The 23,259-nt window shown below is 43.5% G+C and overlaps 1 protein-coding gene across 1 annotated transcript in view; it reads right to left on the reverse strand.

Moving 5' to 3' along the window:
* Positions 1-3,757: 3,757 nt before the first annotated feature.
* Positions 3,758-23,259, reverse strand: part of EMP1 (epithelial membrane protein 1) — a 31,635-nt gene continuing 12,133 nt past the window's right edge. The window contains exons 2-5 of the mRNA XM_048501975.1: positions 15,853-15,969; positions 7,712-7,805; positions 7,450-7,590; positions 3,758-5,868 (exon numbers count right to left, since the gene is read on the reverse strand). Of these exons, the coding sequence (XP_048357932.1) occupies positions 5,708-5,868; positions 7,450-7,590; positions 7,712-7,805; positions 15,853-15,930 (474 nt within the window). The 5' untranslated portion in view covers positions 15,931-15,969 and the 3' untranslated portion in view covers positions 3,758-5,707. The remainder of the gene's footprint in view (positions 5,869-7,449; positions 7,591-7,711; positions 7,806-15,852; positions 15,970-23,259) is intronic.

Below are 23,259 nucleotides of genomic sequence, written 5' to 3' on the forward strand. Positions count from 1 at the left end.
TTTCTAGTACTGACTCTCTTCCTTTATCTCTTAGAATCTGGACAAAGACTCCCCTGCATTTAGATAAGTGGTGCAGGTCTCTCTAACTCAGGGGTCTGCATCCTACGTGGATCAGTGCAGAACCAAATATGGCTGTTTTCAAAAAGAAAAGAAATTCCGTAAATTAAGGTGTGTTGGAGGGATAGGCGTGGTACTTGAATGAGAGGCAGCCAAGAAAGGCTTTGCAGAGGAAAGCAATAATAAACAACCTCTATTTCTCAATTGCCTTGCAAGCCCCTGGTCAGGGTTGCCATAGGTTGGCTGCAGCTTGATGCCATACGCATACTTACATACAGTGGAGCAGATGGGATGAGAGAATAACCACATGTGAAGGGAATGACAGGCAAACTATTTTATGGGATTAAAGGGCTTTACCGAAAGTGAAAGGATAAGAGGTGAACAGTGGTCAGTAAATCCAACTATGAGTCATGCACATATTTATCCCAGTACACTAAAACTATCATACAAGTTGCTCCTGTATATATTTATTACTTATTATAAGACCTTGTATGTGCTACTTTCTAATACAGAATTCACAACAGCCAATGTTTTGATTGCAGAAAATGCCTTGCCTGGAATGGCGTCTCACAATGTGACTGTCTGCGCTGCTTTCCATATAAGTATGTCCCCCGCTCCTGCAACCCACGCTTCACAATTATCACAATGTCCTGGCCTCAGCACTGATGTGGATTCTCCTTCCCTGTGGAAATGCAGCTATATGAATGAAATGCAGCTACATGAATGAACATGTACGAGTCATGAAATGGGAAGGTGCCAGTCTTCTCAAATATATCATCTAAGAGAACACTGAATGGATCCAGGGTAGGTGAGAAGAACAGGGTTTGGAGCTTAGAGCACCATCACCTCAGGCATGCTGCTGATAGAAGTGATCATTATGTCCCCTTTGGGAAATGCATGCTTTTCCAGTGAATGGGCTGGAGCCCAAAAGACTTTTCCGCATGCAGAAGTGTTCCCTTCACAAAAGACCCATTTCACACATCACGCAAGAGTGGCCCACGAGAAAAGTGAAACATAATGCAAAGTAGTTCTAACTTCTTCCACTTGCACAAAAACTTTCCTTTTTTTCTTAATAATTCTAAGGCTAAATTCACTTTCTTTCAATCACCTGAGCAGAGATTCTTGTAAACCCCTGTGCACATTTTCCTTTCAACTTAAAGCTTATTGAAGGTATATGTATACCCAAAGGTTATCTGTGGTCCGTATTACTTAACACAAAGAATGGATACAGCAGTTAAAATAAGGAAAGGTCAATCATTTATATGTATATGGTGGCAGGAAGTGCTGTCAGGTCACAGCTGACTTATGGCAACCCCTTAATTCTTTTCAAGGCAACAGACACTCAGAGGTAGTTTGCCATTGCCTCTTGTGCATACAGACCCTAGACTTCCTTGGTGGTCTCCAAACCTATCCCATCCAAATACTAACTGCGGCTGACACTGTGTAGCTTATGTATAGGTATATATTATATAATTTTATAATATATATAATGATGTCTGGGATGTGCAGTATTTCAATTTCTTCATTCAATGGCATCTTAATGAAACCTTCAACTTAAAAAAAAGAACTCAGTGGGAGAGTATTTGAAACATTACCAAATAATAGACTGCTTTATTGTACCCCTGTAAGTGGTGCAAGGTAAGGGAAAATTAGTATATATATCCTTTTGAGATCACTTATGAACCCCAAATTGTAGGAGGGTTAAATTGCTTCCTGGTTATTCACATTTTGCTGGATTTGTTCTCTTTTTTAACTTGACTGCCCCCTTGTTCTTTCTTTTCATCTTCAAACAAACATCTTCATTATGCTGCCAACAATTCCCCCTGGATCTTGCTGCTGAGATCTTGAAATACTTCAGAATATATTTGTATTATCAGCCCTTCTGGCTAAGATGAATTAACCGGTGTTTAGCTCAAGTGGGACAACAAGAAGAAGAGTTTGGATTTATATCCCCCTTTCTCTCCTGCAAGGAGACTCAAAGGGGCTTACAATCTCCCCGCCCCCCGCCCCAACAAACACTCTGTGAGGTGAGTGGGACTGAGAGAGCTCCGAAGAACTGTGACTAGCCCAAGGTCACCCAGCTGGAATATGTTGGAGTGCACAAGCTAATCTGGTTCCCCAGATAAGCCTCCACAGCTCAAGTGGCAGAGCGGGGAATCAAACCTGGTTCTCCAGATTAGAGTGCACCTGCTCTTGACCACTACACCACGCTGGCTCTCAAGCAGGTTGAGGAATGAGGGTCATGTAAAAGATGCACCGTGCAATGAAGAACTGAAGTTCATTTGCTCTTTTAGCTTTATATGTTATCATTGTATTATTTTCATTACTATACATGCACTTAGATGCCAGGCCAAGCTCATGGAATATAGTTTTAGTGATGCAGTTCCACAGATTTCAGTGAGAAACTAAGACTGAATCTCTTGTATGCTTGAACAGGCAAGTTGAGAACACATACCCAGCACAGCACTGAAGAGTAGCATAGAAACTGGTCATAGCCAGAGTGCAGCCACCCTGGGGCATGAATTGTTTCCAGCTCAATCAAAATGAATGAATTTTCCAGGTATCTGGGGAAGGGGGCGAGCAAAAGTAACTGATGTCAGACTGTGGACATTGTCTGACAGATAAGATCCAAAGTTGCCAATACAAATTAAATAATAATATGCTGGATCAGAACAAAAAGCTTTCCAGTCTGAAACCATGACTAGCTAAGGGGCTTTCTGCCCCCCTTGCTAGTGCAGCTTCTCCTACTTCCCCCTCCAGCTGTTAAGCATTAACAGAAACTGTGGGCCAGCTCAGCGTGGTAGAGGGAGTTGCTGCTAAGAGCTGGGAATAAGGAGAAAACAGTGACCTCTTTCTGCCTGGTGAAGAGAGGGTTTTTGCTTGCACAGCGGCTGGCATCCAAGCTCTGTCTTGCACAGTGCCAAGCAATGGTCCTGGGAAGCTTTAAAGAAGCATGGCTGAGGGTGCCACCTTTGGTAGCTTGCCCTCAGCATCTGGAAAACAATTTTTTACTGCCTTTATATATGAAGAAGGAGGAGGAGGAGGAGGAGGAGGAGTTTGGATTTATATCCCCCCTTTCTCTCCTGCAGGAGACTCAAAGGGGCTTACAATCTCCTTGCCCTTCCCCCCTCATAACAAACACCCTGTGAGGTGGGTGGGGCTGAGAGAGCTCCGAGAAGCTGTGACTAGCCCAAGGTCACCCAGCTGGTGTGTGCGGGAGTGTACAGGCTAATCTGAATTCCCCAGATAAGCCTCCACAGCTCAGGCGGCAGAGCAGAGAATCAAACCCATTCCTCCAGATTAGCGACATGAGCTCTTAACCTCGTACGCCACTGCTGCTCCTGTGTGGAAGTTCCATTGCTTCATGACCAATAGTGGTTGAGGACAATCCTTCATGAATCTGAGCAATCCCTTATAAACCCATGGGGGTAATGGTAAGTTGCTTTGCTCTTTAAATGTGGAACACCTATAAGTGGCATAATGGTCAATTGCATGTGATCTCTGAGAACTGTCCTCTGATTCACATGCAAAGCTGATGAAAGGCATCATATCTAGCTTGGCCCTTATTTAAAGTGTTCAGAGCTCTTTAGTAAAGGATCATGGAGAAATGCTCATTTTGACATTCAAACCTGACTATATAGAGGGGAAAAGGAACAGTAGCACATACTGAAATGAAATAAATTCAAACAAGGTTCTTATCTATGAGAAAAGGAAATGGATTGTATTGGTGTTTTTTTTTAATATCCCTCCATTCAGGAATATCTGTATCAAAATATTTACAATGACTGCACACAGAGAAATAGTAAGTACAATATTAGAACATATCCACCAAATTCCAAAAAGCTTACATGTAAAAAGAATGTAACAAAGAGAGAAAGGGAATACTGTTTATACTAAACCTGCTGCAGCCCTGAATTAAGCCAGATTCAAATGTGATGCTGGTGAGGCAAAATAGCTGTCCTGGGGGGCTTCTGTGCATGCACTGCATTGGCTACAGAGTGAAGTTTGCACTCCAGCACAGGATCTGCAAGGACTGTAGTCTTCTGTCATGCAAACTAAGTACACACAGTAGATCTGTACTGGTTGCAGCAAATAAGACTGCAAAGTTCTGCCAAGTCATACAGGGAAGCTTTTTCTTTGCATCTCCTACCTCACATTCAAAACTGGCTTTTGTTACCCCTTACACAAGGCTAAGCGGGATGAAGCAGAGAGAGAGTCAACCAACTTCTTACCAGTCGCTACTTAGATGGATCTAACTGACAGGAGTATCTGGCCTGAATGTCTTGATGCAGACAGTCACTATGACACTATAAGAAATCCGTTCTGTTCCCATGCAGCCATTTCCTGCTTACATCCATTTGCTAAATGTCATGAGCTGACTTTCTTCTTACTTCCCCCCTCCCCAAGAGGGGGTCACATTGAATGCATTGACAGTATAGGCAGAAACTGAAGATTGACACAACACAGTGAAGGTCCTTTCTTGAAGTCATGCAGTCATCTCAAACCCTGACTCAGGTAGCTAGTTCTACCATATGTGTGTTGGGTGGGTGTGTGTAAATTATTCTGTGATATTAAAGTTTCTCCCTCACCCAAGTCAGATCATACTTTCAGTGCAACATCCATGATTAAAAACCTTATCCTCCAAATAGAAGCCCACCTCCCCTTCTTTAGGTTTTCAACAATGGCAGGACAGCTAGTCATACAAATCTCCTTTTGTGGAGACAGGAACGCTCCTAGAAGCCAAAGGAGAATGTCTCACTGATTAGACTATTGCCACCCTTTCTGACTCATTGCTTGTAGACTACATCTATCTCAGAAAGACCTTTCAGTTCTGTGGCATCAGTGGGACTCTGGGAGGTCTTTGTAGACACGTTGTGAACTGTAACGGAAATCCCATCCTAATGACCCTCATTTCAGCATTAAGAATCCCATCCTGTAGGAATGTTTGCCTGTCTGCTTCTACCCCTACCTAGCCTCCCCTCGGCCACTCACATTTGCCCCTCTCTTGTCCCCATAGTTTTTCTTCTACTCTCATCAGCACCAGTAGCTCCAGTTCCTTCTTAAGAATGAAATGTGAAGGCGATGGAAACAGAAAACCTAATACTGGGATTCAGTCTCACTTCAGTTTGATTGGTTCCACATTTCATGTATTTAACCTTTGTAAAAATGTATCTAGTGGTTCTGTACCATCATTTTACTGGGCACAAAAATTAACATCTCTCATAACGAGTGAGAATTGCCTACAGGGAGCATGGGGGAATGCATCACAGCTGCAGAAGGTTTGGGGAAGAAAGCTGAAAAGCTTATATCTCAATTAGTTTGCCCATCATCGGGGAGGCAGAAAAGTTAAGGTTCTTTACAGTGGAATTGTGCATGCCATTTTGTTAGTCAGAAGACAGCATCTGGCTGCTCTGGCAGTTCTTCAAGCATCTTCATGGTCCCGTTTATCCATTACAAATGGAGGGCCTGGAGTGGCTTTTCTCTCTCTGGTGGATTCATGTTTGGGATTGGGCAAGTTAGCTGAGCAGTGTATGATTCATTTCTTTTGGCAAACCGTTCTTGTTGTGAAAATGACTTCACATCCCTCCCACCAGCCCCCCCCCACCCCCGATATTTCCAATCCTCCCTCCCCATTTCATCCTCAGGACCCTCATTTCTTTCTAAGCACAAGGTACAGAACACCAATGATGAAGCTGAAGCAAAAGCAGATCCAGACCAATATGAAAGAGTAGCCATGGTGATACTGAGGTGAGTTGAGGTATTGTGGGAATCGGGCTGTGTAGATGGAGGCAGCGATCAAAATGCATAGCCCTGTGAAGAGAAAGAGAGAAACATCTCAGATGCCACAGTGGTGTCTAACAGAAGTGAGCAAAGAAGGCCCAGAGAGATAGCCAGAGTGGCAAGGATTGATTCCCTGGTCCAATCTGAACATGAAAAATATTCAGGTAGAGGGTTCATTTTTAAACATAATTGTGTACCAGATTATTATCATAAGGCTTCTAATACATGCAACAGGTTGTGGTAACTGATGTTATAGAGACCTTATTTTCACTCATATGATAGAATCCTTATTTAGACAGGTTTAACGACTCCCTGAACATTAAATGTGAGCCATGGCAGTGACTTTTGCTATTTCTATCTCCCCCCACTTACTCTACTAGCAGTGCCTTTCTTTTCTAGTTGCAGAGAAGCAAAAAATCACAACTCTGATTTTTTTTTCTTGTTATCTTTGGCATGACTACTATTGTAGTTCAGAGGATGAAGAGCAGAATCCAGCAGCCTTTGTATTCTCTCTGGATGCAGCTGGCCAGCAGCCCAAGAGCCCTGCTGCTTCCCTGCACTTGAATGCACAGCAAGAAGCTTTGGTTGCTGTTCCACGCAATGTTCTCCCTCATTGGCAGGCAGACAGGGCAGCCAGTTGCCCAAGAAGCCTGCTGTTTGCCATAGCTAAGAACACAGCTGTTGGTTGGGATGACTCCTGACAGTTGAACCAGTCCCTCTCTCTCTCCTGCCAGTCAATGGATGCCAACCTCCATGTGGAGCCTAGAGATTTCTTGGAATTACAACTAATCTCCAGAATACAGAGATCAGTTCCCTTGCAGGAAATGGCTGGCTTGGGAGGTGAACTCTGTGGCATTATACCCTGCTGAGGTTCCTTCTCTCCACAAACCCTGCCATTCCAGGTTATACCCCCAAACCTCCAGGAACTTCTCAACTTAATGCAGGCAACCCTACCTACCACAGCAGGTCTTATGGAACTCTGGCCTTATCAATACTTTCAGTAAATAAATAAAGGAAAGGGTTTGGGGCAGATACTTAGCCTCTTGCTCCCTGTTCTATGCCCTACTGTGCTGTAGCCAATCTGCTCCCCAACCACTGGAACATTCCAGTCATCCTAAATCCTGGTTGTGTGCACAGCACAATCATGTGCATGTACACACTGCTTCCTTGGGGCTTGCTTTCCAATAAGTGTGCACAGGATTGCAGCCCTGAGTAAGTTTTTCTCTCTAGGCCAGTGAAGGCGAACCTTTTAGAGACTGAGTGCCAGGGGCGGAGTGAGGTGAAACTGCCCCTGGGGCACGCGTGCACCCTGTGCCCTTGCCTTGCCCCACCCTGCCCTGGAATGCCCCTGGAATGTCCTGAAACACCCCTGTCCCACCCTCAGAACACCCTCGCCACACCTTCATAGGGGCGTGTGCCCAGTGCGTTGTGCACCCCTCGTCCCCTTGTCGCTATGGCACTGCTGAGTACTCAAACTGGGGCAATAGCTTGCATGCCCACAAAGAGGGCTCTGAGTGCCACCTCTGGCACTCGTGCCATAGGTTCGCCACCACTGCTCTAGGCCAAGGATTTGTGCTTCCCAAAATGGCACAGGCTGTGGGTGTTACTTACAGCAAATCAGCAGGATGCCTCCGGTGATGTAGAAGCGTTTCCCTTTCTCCATAGTGAACAGTTGCACCATGAACATGACCAGGGAGATGAAGGAGAAGATGATGGCCAGGATCATGAAGGCTTGGACTGCCTTGAGGGCAGCTGGAATCATGAGAGAGAGAGAGAGAGAGAGAGATTAATGGGAAGGCACCACTTGGAGCTAAACAAAGCCCCATGAAGCAAACAGTGCAGATAACTCAGAGATAACTGAATAGTCTCTTACAGAGTTCATCTTCTGGGAATGTGACATCCTCACAGTGGCTTTCTATACAGTGCTTCCAGAGTCCAGATGAGTTATTTTTGTTTACCATCCAGGCCTAAATTGAAACAGAAGAACAATGCATGGTTTTTATGGGTTTCTCATCAAGAAAATCAACTTATCATGCTAACTCCAGAAAGGCAGCTAGGGTAGTACAGCAACTAACATTAATTCTTGCAGTTCATATAATTATATTTATTTACTTCATTTATGCCTAACCTTTCTCCCCAATGTGGCTTGTATCACTCTCCTCTCCTCTGCATCCAGATAAAAGATCTACATTCCTCAATTGAAATGCTTTCTAAATTACATAGCCAGAGAACTTCATAATTTGGCAAATGTGTGTCTTTTTTCTGTTCTTAATTATTTCTTAATTATACATTAATTTCTTAATTATACATTATTTTTTTCATTTTCATTTAATTAATTAATTTATATAATTTCTTAATTGTGCGTTAGAAAAGCAGGTTATATACAATTTTAACAAAAATTTAAAGAGGCAGCTGGTTTAGTACACTCTGAATCCAGTGACATTTGTTCAGTTCTTTTAATTTTGTCCTATTAAAAATATGATAGAAAGCTGTGATGGTGATAGCTCGTTTTCAAAGGCTCTGCCCTGAATCCTCCTTAAGAACTGCTTTTGTAGAAAGAAAGGGTGCTGAGTCTGGTCACCACTTGCAGATTGCAGTGAAAATCAATTCCTCTGTTCTATTTCTTTTGAAGATTATCCAGATATATAAAATTCTGAGTCAAGTGCACATTCTAGATATGCTGACCTTCTAGATATGCTGACCCAAGGAACAACTCTAAACAAGTCTACTCAAAAATAAGTATCCTTTTATTCAATGATGCTTACACCAGGAAAATGTTGTTAGGACTGAAACCTCAATTAATAAGGCTTTTGTCTAGATAGGGACCAGTATGGTTAGTTGAGATATGTATGGAGGTGTTTGCATGCGAGAAGCCCTTTTCCCAGTATCCTTCCTGTGGTCACCTCCCAAGCAAAATCTTCAGAGCTTGCTGTCTGCACAGGGCAATGTTTTCTGAGACAAATACAGAGCTTCCCCATAATCTTTATCAGGGCAGTCAGCAGATCACAGAAGTTGGTCCCCTCAGAGCTGTATATTAATCAGGCCACGCCTGGAGTACTACATGCAGTTCTGGAGGCTTTATTTCAAAAAGGATGTAGACAGAATGGAGTGAGTGCAGAGGAGAGCAACCAGGATGGTCAGAGGCATGGAGGCCAAGCCCTGTGAGGAAAGGCTGCAGGACTTGGGAATGACCAGTCTGGAAAAGAGGAAGTTGGGGCAGGGAGGACAGGACATGATTGCTCTCTTTTATTTGAATGGCTGTCACTTAGAAGAGGGCAGGGAGCTGTTCCTATTGGCAGCAGAGGATAGAACTCACAATAATGGGTATAAATTCCAGGCAGAAAGTAATCAGCTAAGCAAAAAAAAATCCAGCTTTATGATTTTAATTCAACTGAGGTAGAAGATGTGTCAAAATAACAAGTGGTAAAGCAACAGAGTTCTGGAAAAATAAATATGTTGTTGTGGATTCCTCAGGTTTTGGCTTCAGAATGTCCTTCCTGTTGTTCAGTGTTGTTCTAGCTTCTTTTTTATTTAAATGATGGGTTGTTATTATACAGGAATATCCATCAGAGGTCATCTGGGCTCAGGCTGTATCAGATCTCAGAAGCTAAGCAAGGTTGGCCCTGGTTAGTACTTGAATGAGACACCAACATGGAATTTCATGGTCACCATACAGCAGTAGGAAAACGGCAAACCACTTCTGTTAGTCTCTTGCTTTGAAAACCCTATGGGGTCACTTTAAATTGACTGTGACTTGACAGTATTTTACACACAGAGAGACAGAGAGAGTGAGTTTGAGAAGTCATTATATATGCTTTTAAATTATTTCACCAGTCAACAATGCATCTGGGTACTTAACATTTCTAATCAGATTAACTGAAAAAATATCCCAGAAATCCAGTGGAGCATATCCTATCAAGTATTGCTTATTAATGGAGATTTGGTAATAAGCCATTTAACCATCAGTCCTCAAGCTGTTTACCAGACAGTTATTACATTTTATGTTCTCCTTTCTTCAATAAGGAAATTTCAGGTGGTATACATAGAAGACTTTGGGTGGCCTTCCACTCAGGCACTAATTAGACCCAGATTAGTTTCAACACATTTTCCAACCTTGATCGGGAACCCCACATGAATGATTCTTTTTCAGATAATTATCTGACAATAACTGTCAGATAATATGGTTTGGAAATAGCAGTTTTTGACTCATTCCCCAGCCATTCCTTAAAAACCACAAGCGTCCTCTCCTCCCTAAAGTTTAATGGCCTAGGTAAGCCAAACCAGAAGGCTGAAGTCCCTATGCTTGGTGCAGAAGATATCCCAGCAGAGCTGGGGATCAAAGCTCCAGACACCAAGATCAGCAGCCCTGACCAAATAAGGAATTTATGGGAGGAAGCAACTGGTGAGCTGTCACCAATGATGGTTGTTGTGGAAAGGCTTAAACCAAGCAATTCCTTTACAAAATGTTTGTGTTTGAGACATATCATTGTAAGGATATACAAATTATAACAGTAGTAAAAATTATCATTGTGAAGGTAGGAATACCTTTGTGTTTATTAAGCATGATTTAAGGAAACTGTTTCACACTATTTGACCCTTAAAGGTACGGAATATTCTTTTTGATAATTAAGAGGATAAGCTACTTGATAGACAGCAAACTGTTTAAGGTCATTTCAAATGTACAGCTTCCCTGGAGCCCAATCTGAACTGAGATCACTGTCCTTGGGAGGTAATTTCCAGAAGTAACCTGCACTGCAGTCACCTGATTGAAATAATCATAATGGTCTGCAGTGGTGATCAGAACTACATTGTTCTCAGAGGAATGCCGACTTGATGGAGCTTGGCTGCTCTTAAAGACGAATGTTACGGGGTTAGCACCCTTTTCCAGGGTGTTGTCTTCCAGTTCACTTTACTGGCTCATCTCCATAAATTATCTAGAAAGATATGTGACTGACAGAGCAATCCTGAATACCCTTATAAGTTTATTGAAGTCAGTGGGCTTAGAAGGGTGTAACTCTGCTTATCCTGCAAGGTAAGTGAGACATCTTTGTACTGAAACTCATCCAAAAACAAAACAAAACAGTTCCTCCTTCATCCTTGAGATATTTTGGGTTCTTGGGACATCTTGGCATAGTGGTCGCTGCAGGTAGCATTTGTTGGCTTTCATGCCTTGGCAAGCTCATTTATCCTCATCTACAACCTTATATGGGATTCATATAGTTATGCTCTACCACTAATTTTCTTTTTGGAAGGTGTTTATAAGGTGCTTTACTATGGAGCCACAACCACTCCTTTTTCATGAGAAGTAAGGTTACTTTATTAGTAATGTTGCCTTTCAGGAAACATCTCTGATATCAATATATGGGGCATCTTTGAGCAAACACAGGTTACCAGGGGCCCCCCTGACAGCAGGTTTTGCTAGTCATTTTTCTTTTGGTGCTGAATGCTCAAAAATCATATGAATAACCCTAACAGGAGAGAAACTGACTGTATCCAGATGAAATTCTGCTATTTTTTGCCATGCCTGGTTAAAACTCAGATCAAATGATTTCTTCCCCAACCCCGCTCTAAAAATAACAACTGGGTGGAACTAATAAGTAAGTAAAATTGACAAAAATATTCTCCTCTTTTGATCCTCATGACCATATGATGTCTCCTGCTTTTCCAGGGTTAAAAGGAATGGCCACCGAGGGGGCAAAAAGCTGAATTGTTGGGAACACTGCTCTTTTTAAAGATATTTGATGGATGGTTTAGGCTCAGATCTAGAATTATCCCAGTTGCTATGTTTGATGTAGGAGATCTGCAAGAGTCGTTCTGCTGTCTATTTTAAAAGACAAAAACAACTACATTGGGGGTGGGGATCAAGGCCTGGTCATGGCTTGGGGGCCAGGAATTTTGCAAATTCCACCACAGCTGCTGTTTGGTCTGTATAAGGGGAGATTACAGGCACCATTATGCCCCTTCCCCCCAAGACATCTTGAGGCAGGTGTAATTTGCTTGAAGAAAATAGGATGAAGGACAAAAGTTAATGACATGCAACCCGTTAGGACTCCAAACACCCTTTCTGGGGTGGATTCTGCATGGGGCAAAAACAGCGGTGTGAAAACGGTGTAAACTCTTTTACATCGTTTTAAACCATTTTACACTGTTTTCACACTGCTGTTTTTGGTCCATGTAGAATCCGCCTAGCTGCTTCAAAACAACAACAATAACTGTCAGATCTTCTTTGTCGCTCAGCTTAGGAAATAACAAGCAGGAACCTGCAAGGAATCACAGGGGCATCTCATTTCCCTCCCCCACTATTTCCTCTTTTCCTTTCCTGAAAGCCCCCAAAGCCTCTCCCATTTACCTGCTTCCTGTGGCTGTGAGGAAGGTCAGTTAAGAGCTGCTGCAGGTTAGCATCTAATCAATGGAGGAACCGGGCTCTTGATTCCCAGCTCTGCCACCTAGCTGTGGAGGCTTATTTGGGGAATTCAGATTAGCCTGTACACTCCCACACTTGCCAGCTGAGTGACCTTGGGCTAGTCACAGCTTCTCGGAGCTCTCTCAGCCCCACCCACCTCACATGGTGTTTGTTGTGAGGGGGGAAGGGCAAGGAGATTGTAAGCCCCTTTGAATCTCCTGCAGGAGAGAAAGGGGGGATATAAATCCAAACTCGTCGTCCTCCCCTCCCCCTCCCCCTCCTCCTCCTCCTCCTCCTCCTCCTCCTCCTCTTCTTCTTCTTCTTCTTCTTCTTCTTCTTCTTCTTCTTCTTCTTCTTCTTCTTCTTCTTCTTCTTCTTCTTCTTCTTCTTCTTCTTCTTCTTCTTCTTCTTCTTCTTCTTCTTATTATTATTATTATTATTATTATTATTATTATTACCCAACAGCCAGCCTATTTTTATACGCCCTTCTGTCTTCAGTCCTCTTTCCCCCCGCCTCTTACTAACAAAACCTGGAATCTGTGGTTGCCTAGCAACAGCCACTGAGGGCTTCCGTTTGTTAAACATGCAGGTGCTCCACTTATCATTTTGTTTCTTTTAAGCACCCCACCTGGATTTTTAAAAAAGATTTCACATTTTTCTGCAAACCTGGGGCATTTATCAAGTTTGTAGAAAGATTTATCTTGCACATTCCCAGCTCCAGTCACCACATTTAAGAACTGTCAGATTTGGGCTGATTTCATTAGTATATAGACAAATGAGAGACCCACAACAGTCATAGGAGGAGGGAATCCTATCTCCTCTCATGGATGTCCAGTGCAACTCACTATGGATCCTAACCGCAGTGGTGGCAGTGCCTAGGAGCTGCTCTCAGCCTGGAATGGCTCCTGGCATTTGCTGCACAAGGTCTGAAGTGACTCCCTGTATCTATTGCCGCAGATGGGCCCAGTGGCAGCTCCTGGGCTCTGTCATGGCTGGGCTCCCAGGCTCCACCCCTGCTGCAGTCACCACCAGTCTCCAGGGATTCACTGTTAGAACAGCCATCATCGGGCCTCTTCCAGCTTTCAAACATTTATTTAGAGGGAATCTCAATTTCCCAATTAATTTCCTTTAACTTTTCAGATTTTTCTGTAAACCCAGGGTGTTTGCAGAAAAGTCTGTTTTGGTTAAGCATGGCCGTAATCTGTGGATATAAGGGGCACACTTGGGAAATATATATAAATAATGATGATAATATGAGGATTCTGGCCTCAGACCTTGCAGTTGAGACACCTGCTCTCTGCAGTCTATTGATTTGTGGGTGGGAGTAAATGGACTGGTCTGTTTTCTGGGATTGGACTAGACAGCCTTTTCGTTGCTTGTGAATTTCTAATTCTCAGTACACAAGCCTCCTTTCAAAACTGTACCTCAGGCTGTTGTGTGTTGTTGGCAAAGAGGCACAGCTGTCTGCTTTCCCTGAAACATTTAGCTTTTCCTCTTGTGCTTGCTGTTGAGGGCTTGAGGAAATCGGCATTCCCAAAGCTTTGCCAGCTAATGCCTTTCAGGCAGGAGTTCCTGGCTGTGTATAAGTGACAGTCTGACAGACAGACAGAAGGTGTCTGACTGTGTATAAGTGATAGACTGATGGATGTTTTGCATTTTTTCCTCCTGAATATAAGGCCATTTTCACTTGGCAAGACTGCTGATCTTGCAGCTCAGTGACTCGATGCTGCTGACACACACACAGGCCTGAACATTTTCCTCTTTGCCAGCATAATCAGGCCTTCATTGCAAGAAGCACACAGACCACCAGACAATGGTGCTTATCAAAAATCTAACAGAAAATATGTTATTTATATAAGTATATATTACAATGTGTGTTCCTTGTAAGCAGGCAGGACTAATCAATCATGAAGCACCTAAATAATTCATATACTTCTTCTTACTGGTTTGGCCCAGGCTGGACAAAAAGCATTTGGAATACTTTGCCCCACCCTCTTGAAGTCTCCAGCAAAGGGTACATAGTACATGTATGGAATTTTTTGCAAGGTAATGTTTTAAAGATGTAAGTGCCCACCAGAGGGCACTATAGTCATAAGCTGTGGAGAAGGAAAATGACGCTGCCTGAGAGGAGGGTCTGGAATGCGTTTGGTTCTTAAATTAATTGATGGTAAGTCAGTTAAGGACAGACACTGGGAGACAAAGCAGGACAGTGATGAGACCATCTCAAAGCACGAATAAAAGGGGACTGAAGCGTCTAATTTGTTGAACTAGCTTGGCCTTTAATGTGCTACCCGACTCTGTGTCGTTTTAGCCTGAAGAGTGATTTAAGGAATTAACATTACAGAAATGTCCCCCACTTGCCATGAATCTCAGCCAAATATGATCATCAGCATTTGCTGGTGTACATTTGAAATGTGGGGGAAAGCCACACTTGAACCTTTACAAAATGCATCTGCGTTTGTCAGCAGCTCCATGTGATTATTACAATTCACCCAAGTTTCAACCATAAACCTCGTTATCTAACACAAGTAATTATTTTGTTCCAGTCTACCTCCTAAAATGATTTCCACTTGTTTTTTATAAAACTTGGATGTTTTATTTTTAAAAGCAGCCATGAAGCACATGCTTTGGTCCTGAGTGAGGCTGCTCTCCAGCATTTGCTCATATGCAGTAGCAGCAAAACCACTAAGATCTAGCAGCTTTGGAGTTGGAGCTTGCAGTGTTCTGCTTCAGGGTGGGAGGAGCCAGTCTAGATCAGAGGTGGGCCAACTAGGGCCATGTGAGCACAGGAGTCAGGAGTATTGGGCTTCCAGACTGAAGCACTGGTTCTGGAAAACTGGGAAACAGCTCAGCAGCCAAGTGCCACAGATAGCAAAGGAGCTAGAGAAGGAGCCCACACCCAGGTCTCCATATGCTTTCAAATGCTACTTCTGTTTCCAGTGTTAGCAGCTGGTGCTGGAGACAGGAAGACCTGCTTCCAGATTCAGAGACCCTCCCTTTCCCCAAAAAGCAGAGAATCAGATGTGCCTTCAGGCTGAAAGAAAATTACCCATCTCAGTCAAAAATGACATTAGACAATCGTCCTGGTTCCTTACTTTGCCCAAACAGTTTGTGAGAATATTTTATAGTTCCAGAAGCAGACGAGCAGGGAAAGACCTTATAATTATACAGCAGACAGTCTGACAGGTGGGATGATAAAGCATCGCAAAACTAGTATCTTCTAATCTCACTCACTCAACTGGTTTTTGAGTGGGGAGTGCCCAGGTGTTTTCTACTCCAGGATAGGAGGGTGTGGAAACATCGCCCGTTCTTTCCACACCTCTAGGCTGCCTTGAATTGCTGGTTTCTTTTGGTTAATAAATAGGGAAAATTCCAGATCTCAGGGCGTGACTTGTGTTATAGATTTCAGCGGCAGGTAAGCAAAGCTTCAGAACCTTAAGTCATATATATATACCATTGAACTTTTTGTATTCTCATAGAACCATGGAGTTGGCCCTTCTATCTGAAAAATATATTGGGTCTCAGATTGAAAAGGAGTGCTTTCCTTCCTTGGACTATACCAAAGTGGAAGAGATCAACAAGCAGAGTGCATCTGCTGACTTGTTACTTACATTAGCAATGGTGGAGACAAATAGCATGATCACAGTTGCAGTGTGGATCACAAAAATACCAGCCAGTAGCACCAACATCTTGGCTCTGCTGCAGAGGTGTCGCTAGTGCTGAGAACTCTGTGGAAGGAAGGGGAGAAACCCATAAAGGAAAATGTAAAAAAGAGGTGATGGATCTCAGAACATGTTCAAATGATCATGCATGTGCAAGACACTCAAGACAGTTAAGTTAACCTGAAGGAGGAAACGTCGACACAAAAATGGATCAGCAAATGGACCAGCAAATCTTCGGGGGGGGGGGGGGTTGTAGAGGAGGGGCACAGTCCAATGTGCATCTCTTCACTGGCAGCTTGACTTGGTAGAAGCAAAGAAATGCTCTCCCACTTGGATCAGCTGGTTATTCAAACGGGCCCCGGTTAATCAGAGCGAGGGCTGCCATGTCCACAGGCAACATGTGAACTGTTTTGTGGGCTGCGCTCAGTGACATTTAAGAAGGCCCATTACTGGTGGAGACGGATCAATGAAGTTACTGTAATGGTTCCTGCCCAAGAACAAGCCTCGCTTTTAAGCAGCCATCTCTCTCTCTCTCTCTCTCTCTCTCTCTCTCTCTCTCTCTCTCTCTCTCTCTCTCTCTCTCTCTCTCTCTCTCTCTTTTTTTTTTTTCTGGGATACAATGAAGTTGCCTCAGTACATTTCTGAAGAAAGATGCCAGTATTTCTAATTAAGTTGATTCATTTCCTTTTCTGTCCTCTCTGAGAAACAAAGTTCTGATTAACTGTGGGACTTCTCACTGGTGCCCTCTATTTTGGTTAGGAAGTGGAAAACATGTTATCTTAGTTACTTTTCTTGGGCAATTAAACAGGAGCAGAGGCTGTGCCATTCCCAGCAGAGTGAGGATTTCAGGTAGCTGCAGGGCCGGTTCTCTTGCCAAACTGCTGAAGCGACTGCTTTGGGCACCACAATGGACGGCACCAACATGCTGCAGGAGTTTGGCTCACCGCTGGCTGCCGACGGCACAGGAGGCAGTTAGCATCCACTTCTGGATTGTGCCACTGCCAGCCAGGTCTGAGTCAAATGGTGTGACAAAAGGGTGCATCTTATTTAACGATAGATAGGCCTGTGATGTTTCTGCACCTTTGAAACTCTAGGTGCTGTGTGAGCACTAAATTGGAACGGTAATGATTCTGTCTACCTCCCCCAGGGAAAGCGGTAGGTCACACAGAGTAACCCAGTGTTGTTACAGATTGGGGGATGCGCTCTCCAGAGTTAATTTCTGGTAACTATCATCACTGGAGGCCAAACCATGAAAGGACAGCTTGGTCTCAAGTGGCCTGTTTTCCTTTTCCTCAAGGAAATGAGAACTATTTCCATGTCCTACAATGGTTAGTGTCAAACAGGGACTAGAGAGAACTGGGTTCAACCCCCCCCCCCCCGCTTTCTGGGTGACCTTGTACCAGTCACTCTCTCTCAGCCTAACCTACCTCACAGGGTTGTTCTGAGGATAAAATGGAGAACAGGAGTTGTTTGATCATCATTGCAGGAGCATCAAAAACTCCCCCCACCCACAGGGCCCCCATAAAGCACAAGTGATTTTGAGCTTATTATCCTGGGAACACTACAAAAATAAGTCCCTCCCAGTCCTCCTCACAAACCTGACCACAGTATTAAAGTGCCATCTCATCTGCCCAGGCCACTTAGATAACCAATATTAAAATTTGAGATAAAATGTTAAATGTTTGTGGTTTGTGGGGTTTTTTTTAAAAAAATCTTTGTTTATTTTAGTCTTGAGAGAGAGATAACACTTGTACAGTTCTCTTGGGTTGGCTGCCCCTGGTGCCCCATCGATCCAGGAGAAAGCACGGTTGATCACCCCTTGAGGGAAACTTCATTTTCACTGATTTGTCAAGGGGCTTTGTCCAGCAGTCAGCTCATGGCTTGTTGTTGGTTATTATGGGAAAGAGAAGTGTGACTGTTATGAAGGAGACACATTGCAGGAAATGAGCCACAGAGGAGTTGTGGCACTGCAGTAAGGAGGGCCCAGCTTTCTTTTATGATTTCTCTTTCACGTTTTGGTGGAAACCTAAACCACAACGCTCTGCAGAGTCACACTCGCTCCTCATTTACAGGGTATCTTCTCTGCCTCCTCCCCTTCATCTAGTTGCACTCTTCTGTATCAGAAACAGCAGCGTTTAAAAAACCAATTTGGTCTCTTGGATCACAACAGCACAGTTTTTCTTTCACAAAGCATGTTCCCTCCCCTCTCTTTCCTGCCATGGCCTGCCTTTGCAGTCTCTTTGTTCGGCACCATCCCCCTTACTGTAACTTTTCATCTGACTTTAAATTGTGAAACTCTCCCTTTGCATTCTTCAAAACACCTTTCAGGCTGTTGCGAAATACTCATTTGCAATGGTGGGATAACTGTTTCTTTCTTTGGAACTGCTCTGCAAAAATATTCTTCTGTTTTGATTGCTCATTTACAACCAAGCAAGTTCCTCTGAATGCAAACTGACAGCTCTGCCCTGAGCTGGTGTCGTGCACTGAGTTTAAGAGGACTGACTCTCGAGTAAATGGGCACAGGGCTGCAGCCCAAACCCTTGTTTAAAATTCTGCAGGGCAGGATGTGCCTTACCGCACTTTTTTCAAGGAAGTGTAAACTCCACATCTCAAAGTGGATCTTCCATCTTGGCAAGAAAGATGTTCATTTCCTTAACCGGTGGTTCTGTTCCTCAACAACAATGGCCCACACCCCTCCTCCTGACACGTGAAGCCAGATAATCATACACCTTGCTTAGAGATGTGCATTTCACTCTGGCGCCTATATGTTTAATTAATTTCCTCCTCCACAGGAAATTAGGATAAATTGTCATTAGATATCTTAATCCATTCATGGGAATCAGCCAGGATTGGCTGGGCGAGGTCATAATCCCATGCCCTGTTGCATTTGTTGCCTTTTAAAAAGAAGCACCAAGGAGATGTCTTTGTGTTTTGAGGAAAAACAACCTACCCTTGACAGTAAAATTCTTGGCTTGCCAGTTTCAGATTGAAGGAATGACCAGGGATGGTGACTCTTGATTACAAATTCTATTCAAGAACAATTCTACCTCATGAGTCAATTTTTCCCAGTGATGTAGCCCACGGCAATGTTTTGTAAGTAGCTACACCATTTCCCTTTATTTCCTGTATGCTATTGGTTCGCCTACAAATAATCATTTTCTAATAAAGAGCTTCTGCAAATGCTGTGTTTGGGGCCCTGTCCTTTGAAGTCTTGCCCAGCTGCTGGTTTGCCACATTTAGAGGATTCAGGATGGGGGAGTGGGGTATGAGAAAAAGTGTGCAATTACTTTTTGAGCACAGATGAGAGATCTGCATCCCCCTTTTCAAAACCAAAATATCTACCATGAGAGCTCCTGAAACAATAGGTAGACAGGTGGCAGTAATACTCTGAGTAAACTGATTAAGACAAGGGCTGAAATCCTTTGCACACTTACTTGTGAATGAGTTTCACTGAACTCAGTGGAATTTGCTTCTGAGTAAGCCTTCATAGTCACACACTACATCATACCTCAACAGTTTCTTATTCATCTGCCCAACTACATCCTTTTCTGAGTTTAACTGTCTTCTTCTACTTGGACCAGGACTTTCACTCATGACAATGAAGTTGGTACTAAACAAATGACAAGCAGCAATAGCAGCTGTAGATGTATGGAGGCACTGTGGTGGGGCTGGGGCACTTATTTAAAGTCTCCCTGTTCATCTGTTATATGGTTTGAATGTATTCCCTAAAGCCCTGTTAAATCCTTCTGAATAAGTGGCAGGGTGGCTTTATCTCCAGCTCCAAGAACTGGGCATGGCATAGCCAATGGGAAGAGTAGAAGATCCTGTATGTCTAGGACTGATTTATAACATAGTGGAAGTTTGATGAGGTTGAAATCTAGCTATAGTGAGACAGGAGAATGAAACTACGCATGGAATGTTCAACACGTTTCTTCTGTGTCCTCGTGACCTTACCCAACCCAAAGAAACACTCTCCGTATACACCTCAGAACAAAGAATAAGTACCCCTGTCTCCTTCATTTCTGTCATGTGAAAATATTGAATCTGTACCACAAATCTAGAATGTGGAAAGGGCAAGGGGACAATGAATTAATTCATGAGCTTGCAGTGCAATTCTAAGCAGAGCTCTTCCTGACAGATCACACTGAAATCAGTGATCTTACACTGGAGTAACTCTGCATAGAATAGCACTATTGGTTACCCAGTAATCAACTGGAGGATTATAAGAGTCCCACCAGCAAAGCCAGGCACTACAGGACATAAGTATGTAGAAACTCTATTTGAAAAAGAAACAGGGAGAAGTTGTCACTTTAGACCAGTTGACCAAATCCTCATTCACACAGCCTCACACATGTAGGATGTAGCTACTGCTCAGTTAATACCTGCCATGAATAGAAGCTCAATACTCAGTGTAAGTTTAAAAGGAAGTATATGTGGAGGGTGGGGGAAAGAGGAGGCTTTCCTCAAACTTTTCACTTGCTAGATAGTCAACTAATCATGACAGGAAGAAGGGAGGGTTGGCTGAGCACTCCAGAAGTACTTGCATGTTTGAATAAGCTTCTGGTGGTGACAGATGAAGTATACAGAAAAGCTGCCTGGTATGGGGAAGGAAAGGGGAATATTTGCCGAGTGCTGAGCTTTTGGAGTTCCAAAACAGCTGTAATTTCTGAAGCCACGCAGAGGTATGAATTGAATCTCACAAGTGCTCAGAGACAGTGTTGCTGAGCTGTTCTAACCCAAGAAAGCACCTTTGTTTTGCTGCCAAGTCACAGATGATGGTTTGCCTTTACCTGCCTCTGTGTCACAACCCTGGTATTCCTTGGAGGTCTCCCATCCAAATACTTGCCAGGGTTGACTCTGCTCAGCTTCTGAGATCTGAAGACATCAAGTTAGCCTGGGCCATCCAGGTCAGGGTTAAGCACTTGGGCCTTTCAAAGCATTACTTAAGATCAAGCAAACAGTTCATCTATTGGTTCTGCCTGTGGGCATGTGAAGAGTGGGAGGAAGTGGCCACATGAACTCAAAACATTTTCAAGGGGCCCCAAATAAGGGAAAACTGCTTAGGCTAGAAAGCTTTGGAAGGGTAGCCTCGTCATGACGTAGCACTATGGAGGAGCAGAGTAGAATGAGGGGCCAGTAAGAAAGAGAATCCAGCCTCTCACAATAATTTAGGAGGGCTTTTCAGTATCCAGGGCAACTGGGGTGATGCTCTCCAATGGACTACTCCTCCTGGCTTGTTTGTACAGCTGCCAGGCCACCTACTCACCCGATGGACACCCATCACCTCCCCACACACACATTAGCTCTGTTTACATGTTATAGTGAACATACACCCAGCCTGCCTATATGTGAGCACATCTGTTTACGAGAAAGAGCCAATGCACATTCACTTAGCAAATGAAAACAGGAACCAGTGCCGGGATAAATGTGGCTTTTGCATCACACATTCAGCTATGTGTGTGTTGATTGTAACATGAGAATTATACTCTGCACAGAACTCCTGACAGTTAGAGTGTTTCCTCAATGCAACAGGCTTCCTTTGGAGTTTTTTTAAAGCAGAGGATAGATGGCCATCTGACAGCAATGCTGATTCTGTGACCTTGGGCAGTTCATGAGAAGGAAGGTAGAAAGGGATGAATGAGTGTTTAGCTCTCATAGCCTAGTTGTGAATTTCCTGCGATATGTAGGGGGTTAAACTAGATGATCCTGGAGTCCCTTCGAACTCTGTGTTTCTATATAAGGAATGAGAGCCAGAGTGATGTAGTGGTCAAGAGCAGCAGACTCTTATTCTCTAAACTCCTCTTGCCTTGAAAACCCTATGTAGTCGCCGTAAGTCAACTGTGACTTGACAAGACTTTCCACCACGTATAAGGAATAATCAAGTGTACACTGTACACAGATTGTAGGTGCATTCACTGTAACTTGTGAATGGAGTGAGAGAGTGTCAAGCAGGGCAGCGGGATGAGGGATAAAGGTAAGGGACAAAGATAGCAGAGAAGGTGGGGGCAGATGGGATTTGCAGGGAGGCAGTTTGCTGATTGGGTGGTGAGGTGGAAGAAAGCTTTGTGCACTGGAACTGATCAACCAGTATAGCAGCAATCATCCAATTTTTCATAGCAGAAGAAATTCTATTCTATTCAATTCACATTTATTACCCACCCTTTACTACAGTCTCAGGAAGTTGGATAAGTAACAGGAACACACATCAGGGAAGGCTTAGAATGCAGCCTTCTTTCATAATGGTTTGTCCCTTCCTCATAAATTTATCTCCCACTGGCAAGGGGGGAAAAAACCCAGATCTGATTCAAAGGATGAGTAATAGATCTAACAGCAGTTTACATCAAGGACTAGGCCATTTGGAAATTAAAGTGATGAATCAAAAGCTGGAGCACACATACTATACATGCTAAAACTCATGATAAACAAAGTACTGAGTGCTTCCCTCATTAAAGTATGTTACCAATCTCAAAATCAGTACAACTGCATTTAGGGTCCCTTGAACTCAAGCAACCAACTCTTTGCTGAACAAGGAAATAAGAATGCAAGTGGACCCTAGCCCAGGTTCTAGAGAGGCCCAGTTGTGAGTATGTGACACTTAGGCATCAGATGAGGCTCAAATACTTTGGAACAGAGCAATATTTGTGACCTTTATTCCAGAAGAAAGCGCATTTCAATTTGCACACACTCCTAGAGTGAGAAGTGATACAAGAAAGCATGAGATGGGGAGAGCCAAAGATATATTATAGGAAATTCTATGTCCCGGGATAACCATGTAATATGAGCACCTCCCTATTCCTGTGCTCATTTGTTCCTTTGTTTAAAATATTTACATTCTGCCTGTCCACAATACTCAAAGTGGCCTCCAAGCATAAACAGAAACAGTTAACAATATAATCAAAACAGATAAGATACTGTTAATCAAGTTAGCTGCAACTCTTGCATCGTATGTCACTCTCTGCTGCCAATCAGAGAGATCAGTTTTTTTCCCCACAGACTGCAAGGAGGTGTTGATCCAAAAGTCAGACAATGCCAAATCAATACTGCCTAGGCTTGCCTTCTTGGTACAATCCTTTTTTTGTTCCACTCCCACAGGTGTGCAAAACCTGAACACTCTGTCCTTGACACTACAGCCTGACTGGGCAGGTCGGTTGTTTCCACAGAGAAATCTCTGCAAGGGTGTGTGTTTGTATGCAAACCCTTCAGGCGTCTTTCTTTTATGAGCAGAGATTATTTGTATTCTGCACGTGCGCATATCGGGTTGGAAGTCCACCCACCTAGCTGTGCGCAAATAACCATGGCAGAGGTGAATTAAACCAAGTAATTTAAGGGGGCTAACTGGAACGGCAAAAGGGTGCA

The sequence above is a fragment of the Sphaerodactylus townsendi genome, linkage group LG06, assembly GCF_021028975.2.
Source record: "Sphaerodactylus townsendi isolate TG3544 linkage group LG06, MPM_Stown_v2.3, whole genome shotgun sequence".
In the NCBI taxonomy this organism is placed as follows: domain Eukaryota; kingdom Metazoa; phylum Chordata; class Lepidosauria; order Squamata; family Sphaerodactylidae; genus Sphaerodactylus; species Sphaerodactylus townsendi.